We start from the raw sequence: 5,102 nt of genomic DNA on the forward strand, positions 1-5,102 counted from the left end.
TCTTAGCTGCACTGTTTATGGAAATACCAGGACCAGTTGATGTTTGTGGTTTTGGGAAAAATTATTTGTGTTGGGGGGAATGTTGTGGGGGTGGGGGGACTGAGTTGGGGGGTTATTTTCTAATTTTTTTTGTACATTTGGAACAGTGACAATAAATAAGCCCCCTTTAAACTGTCTTTTTTATAAGAGATGGGGAACCAAGGTTTTCTAGATCAGCACTGTCCAATAGAACTTTCTGCAATGTTAGGAATATTCTATAATCTTCATTGTCTAATACATGTAGCTACTGAGCATTTGAAATATGGCTAAGAACTATATTTTAAATTTTCATTGATTTAGTCACCCATAGAGGTAGTGGCTGCCATATTGGTCAGTGCTGCTGTAGACCAACTGGGTCCAGAGTTATCACCTGTAAATCCTTTCCAAATTTCATCACTTTCTATCCTTACATGTTAGGGCCTAGGCCCCTAGCCTGATGATTAGAGCAGGTGAGGGATTTTTCTTGTTGGGCTCTGTTTCTGGCCCTGCTCATACCGTAAGAATGGATTACTACTGACCCTTGCCATGCAGCTGAGCATGTTTATATTTCCCAAGGGCTAGTCTCTGCCCAAAACTGCCCTGGATAGGTGAGGCATCAGGTTGGGGTTCTATCCAAGTTGTTTCAGGAATTGCTGACATTGCTGGGTACAACTCTCTCCCCCAAACTCCAGGGTATGGCCCATTAATGGAACTGGGAAAGGCAGTATCATTCTGGGTTATGAATGAAGCATCCACTTTCTCCTGCAACAATGAGGAACAAAATGGATAGAAGTGATGTGATCTTTTGTTCAGATGAATTTCCCTCTTCTTGTGGGTATATCTAATTCTTATCTGCAGTTAAAGTTTTCAGTACTGGCTAATTACAGATAGGAGCCCTATCTGGGGATCCTCAACCTCTATGTTTTGAAAAAGAGATCTTTATTCCTATTGTAACCTCTAGCTGTCAGTTATAAAATGGATTTGATAGAGCCTTAATAGCTAAATATATATCTGAATCATCCTTAGTGCTTTGAAAAAGTAAAGATGCCTAACTATAACCTTGAAGGTTCTAATTCATATGACCTGGGCTGGGATCTGGGGATCTGATTTTTTAGAGCACCTAAGAAGTGATTCAGATAGACATACATGGGTAAGAACCACTGCCTTGGATTTAAAGAAAGCATATAAACTTGTAAAGAGGACACAGAAGCAAACAGTTTTCATTTTTCAGCCATGTTTGTAAAAGAATTCACTTTCAGTACATAGGGGAATAACCAAGCCCTTTCCCATTATATCCAGATGTATCACAAGTTATTTTAGCTTTGTTATCAAAAGTTCTCATTACTGTTTCTTTAGGGAGGCTACCAGTGCACAATTTTAATGTTCTCAAGGTAACTTGTCTTGGAAATGGTGTCATTTTTCAGGATTTGAACATGACTTGGCTGAACTAAAGATGAAGAAGCCAAGCCTCTACTACTCTTCCTAGTCATCTGGGCCTAGCTGTTGGAGTCTTGGGACTGTGCCCAAACTCTAAAAAGTAAAATACAGCAACAATGGAAGACCTTCAAGAATCTAGAAGAACTCTCGTACTTGCCACCATGACTCAGCAATAAGAAGAGCAGACAGTTGCACTCTGTGTAGTTTATAGCTGTTTTGTTCCTTCATCTCTCTCTGAGCAGAGAGAGGGTAAAGAGCCCTCTGACAGTTTCAGCTGCCCCTGTTCTTTTCCTCAAACTCCAGGATGAGACCTTTAATGTGGGATAATTTCTGATGCAGGTACTCACAGCGACGCTTTTCTTCCCTATAACCTGGGTACCGCTGCAGAGAAAAAGCACCCATGTCAAAAAAAAAAAAAAAAAAATACCATTTCTGCCTTCTTGCTACCATTCCCAGACCTTATCTTACCTTCCTGAACTTTTTATATTCCTGGACTATTTTTTCTTCCAGCATCTGAAACAAAGAAAATGCTAGCACCAACTTTAGCCTTGAGAAAAAAGCTCCAGCTTTCTTGAGAGAAGTGATTTCCAATCTCATTCTACCAAATGAGAGATTAATTTTTCTCTCAAAACTGACTTGTCACTTTGGTCACTGTATAGTCTTAAGGGCAATTAGCAGGGAGTATATAGGCAATAAAGCTAAAAAGCTAACCTGGGTCCAGTCCTTACCTTGTATTCTGGAGTTCCTCGCTGAACTCTCTTGATCTCAGCTCCCAGCTCTATGAACCTTTGGCTTGCAGCCCCAACACGAGCATGTAGGATGCGGTATTCAGTATAATCGGTCTCAAAGTCCTGCTCATAAGCATGTTGCTGCTCTGCACTGTGGATGGCCCTGTATTGCCTGCCAGGAGCAGAGAGCTGTCACCTTCAATTTCATTGCCCTGAAAGCTTCAGGCTTCCAGATCATATGCACAAGGTTTGATAAAATTGGAAGTAGGGGACTCACAGGAGATAATCTGGTACCTCTTCAGGGCTTGGGGATTCAGAATCTAGGAAGGAAACAAGATGACACAAAAGTGATTATATAGGCCTTTTTCCCACTAGGGCAGTTTAACCCTTTTCTCATTATCTCACCTGCTTGAACTGAGGGACTGTGTTCTAGCCTGGGGCCAATGTCTTCATCTTTATCTTCTTGCTCCCAATCTTCTCCCTCTTGTAGGTCCTGACTGGGCAGCACTTGTAGGGGACTTGGAGCTAAAGGGAGAGGTCTGAGCCTCTTTTCTTTTAGTCCTATACTGGTTGCAGGTGCTGGACGCTTCTGTTGGGGGTAAATGTCACATAAACAGTAAGCCAGAAGCCTAGTCTGCCCTACTCTTGAAAATTAATTTCATAGAATGAGCACTGGGAGCATCAAAATGAAGGCTCCTGATTTTAAAATTTTAGCCTGATTGGACAAAGATTTTTGAAAAGCCCTTGCTATTAGAACTTGCCTTATCCAAATGTTTCTGGCTCTCAGAGGAAGGCAGTGCCTGATCAGGTTTTCTGTTTGGAAGATGGGTCTGGTTTCTAGGATATTTGAAGGGGGAACAGGAGAGATGAAAACCAGGATCTCTTATTACAGCATTTAGAGTGGAGATTAGAAAGGAAGACAATATCCGGGCTTTCCAGGTTAGTCCCACCCTGCCCCAAGTACCTCACTTCCCAGTGTGCCATGTGTTCCTTTGAGGATCCTGGGAGTGACTGTCCTTGGCTGCTTGCCAATGGATCTGACACCTGGCAGGGAAAGTGGCAGGGGCACTTGGCTCCCTGGGCTTCAGGCTTTGCCCCACCTTATTCCAACTACCTGCAGTTTCTGGCCTCACCTCTTGTAGTGCCATCTGTGGCTGTGAAACTGTGTCTTCTTCAGAATAGTCTCCTATGTTCTGCCAGCTGTCAGGATCTCTGGTACTGTCAGTCAGAATGTGTCTCCGAACTGAAGATGGGGCTGGGATAGAATCCATGGCAGCCCAAATAGTGAGGCGCTCCCTGAGTGGGCCCAGGCAGTGGAGGTGGTTAGGCCCAGATCTGGAAAGGGGTGGTGGAAAAATCCCAGGAGGGTGGAGAACTTTTAAGCACTTCTGAAATCAGCCTCCCCAACTTTGCACAAACCCTTTTTACCTGGTACCTGTTCCCCTTACCTGCCTAAGCGTTGGCACACAAGGTCCAAGCCACCTCCAGGGCCATCCTGGCCACACTGGGACACTGTGAAGGAGAAGAGGCAGGACCAGCCAGGGCCTGGGAACCTCAGATACTGAGGGCAAAAGGAGAACCATAAGCCCTATGAAGTCAGCCCCTCCCCTTCCTCCCATTGCCAACCTAAGCTTGACGATGGGTCCCACGGGGCTCGTTAGTACACCAGGTGCAGCTGGGCTTGAGTTCCCCAGGAGACTGAGACGTCAGTCTCCTTAACCGCAGCCTCCTGGGACCACCACCCTAGCAGCGCCCTCCGGTTCCACTCGGGGGTTCAGTTCTCGGAACTTCTTCAGACCGTGACTGCTCTCAGCCTCCTGCACGGACTGCACCTTCCCGGCCTCCACTTCTGTTCTCCCCGCACCCCACCTTTTTCACACAGTCCAGGCCCGCACTTACCCCTCGGTTGCCTTGGAAAGCGATCACTGGCCGAACCTGCGAGGAGAGCAGATGCGAACTGAGCGCAGGTGAAGTGGCATTCCCAGGATCCGGCGTCGGGTGCCGGGGGGACCTGCCTTGCTGGCTTCACTTGGAGAAGTGGCGAGGTCGGAGCCTGCGGATGCCGCTTCCCATGCCCAGGTCCCTTCGCCAGGGTCACTGGCTGAGGCCCGAGATCCCGAGGGGTAGGGGCTAGGGAAGATGGGGATCCGGGTCGGCCGCACCTGTTGCCGCCGACACTCCTGCAGTGCCCGCAGAGCCGCGTCGTTCAGCCGGAGCATCAGGAGGCTGGTTCCGGCAGCGGGGGTGAAACAGAGCTGGAACTTCCCACTTAGAAGCTCCCGGGGTCCCTCCATGGCTGCGAGGCCGAACGCAAGCAGAACAAGGGCCACCAGCAGCTCTGCTGTGCGGGGCGAGGCTGGCACTCTTGGTAGCCCAGGTGGGCCCCGCCCTCCGCCAGGACCCACCCCTGGCCCCACCCCCAGCAGCGCCACCCCCGAGGTGTCCCTGCCGCGTGGGCGGCGCTTTGCTCCCCCAGACTTTTTTCTTAAAGATTTTATTTATTCATGAGAGAGAGAGGGAGACACGGAGAGACACAGGCAGAGAGAGAAGCAGGCTTCCTGCAAGGAGCCCATGTGGGACTTGATTCCAGATCCCGGGATCACGCCCTGAGCTGAAGGCAAGGCACTCAACCGCTGAGCCACCCAGTCGTCCCTCTCCCCGAGACTTCTTTGCAGACCCACCCCCATGGGTTTCTCGGATTGGCACCCACCGCTTTGGGCTCTCAGAAGGGGCTACCGCAGTTATGGGGAGGTCAACCTTAGACCCCTCATCCAGAATCCCCAGTTTTGCCTCAGTCTGCCCAGCTAACCTGAGTTTGGAGTTGCCTGTCTCTAAGTGAGGCTGAGTCTGCAACCTCTAGGGGGTTTTAGACACAGAGGGGCAGGAGAGGGCCTGATTGCTGGGCTGGCTCTGTAGATT

General features: G+C 48.6%; 1 protein-coding gene across 1 annotated transcript; it reads right to left on the reverse strand.

Annotated features, from left to right (window-relative positions):
- Positions 1 to 1,235: 1,235 nt before the first annotated feature.
- ELL3 (elongation factor for RNA polymerase II 3) lies at positions 1,236 to 4,568 on the reverse strand. The gene is made up of 11 exons (XM_025472977.2): positions 4,346 to 4,568; positions 4,083 to 4,118; positions 3,632 to 3,744; positions 3,317 to 3,518; positions 3,148 to 3,227; positions 2,945 to 3,020; positions 2,589 to 2,772; positions 2,461 to 2,503; positions 2,184 to 2,355; positions 1,924 to 1,968; positions 1,236 to 1,836 (listed from the first exon to the last, which is right to left on the reverse strand). The coding sequence occupies exons 1-11, from the start codon at positions 4,475 to 4,477 to the stop codon at positions 1,726 to 1,728; spliced, it is 1,194 nt and encodes a 397-aa protein (XP_025328762.1). The 5' UTR covers positions 4,478 to 4,568; the 3' UTR covers positions 1,236 to 1,725.
- Positions 4,569 to 5,102: the final 534 nt, after the last annotated feature.

This window comes from Canis lupus, chromosome 30 (assembly GCF_003254725.2).
Source record: "Canis lupus dingo isolate Sandy chromosome 30, ASM325472v2, whole genome shotgun sequence".
Classification (NCBI taxonomy): domain Eukaryota; kingdom Metazoa; phylum Chordata; class Mammalia; order Carnivora; family Canidae; genus Canis; species Canis lupus.

Bases quoted from the DNA above. Each gene is read 5' to 3' on its own strand.
- ELL3 (XM_025472977.2), bottom strand. From the start codon at position 4,477: ATGGAGGGACCCCGGGAGCTTCTAAGTGGGAAGTTCCAGCTCTGTTTC. The intron at 3,745-4,082 runs GTAAGTGCGGGC...TTTTGCCCTCAG, and splicing joins CTTTCCAAGGCAACCGAGGG to TATCTGAGGTTCCCAGGCCC. The intron at 2,504-2,588 runs GTGAGATAATGA...TTTCCTTCCTAG, and splicing joins CAGTCCCTCAGTTCAAGCAG to ATTCTGAATCCCCAAGCCCT.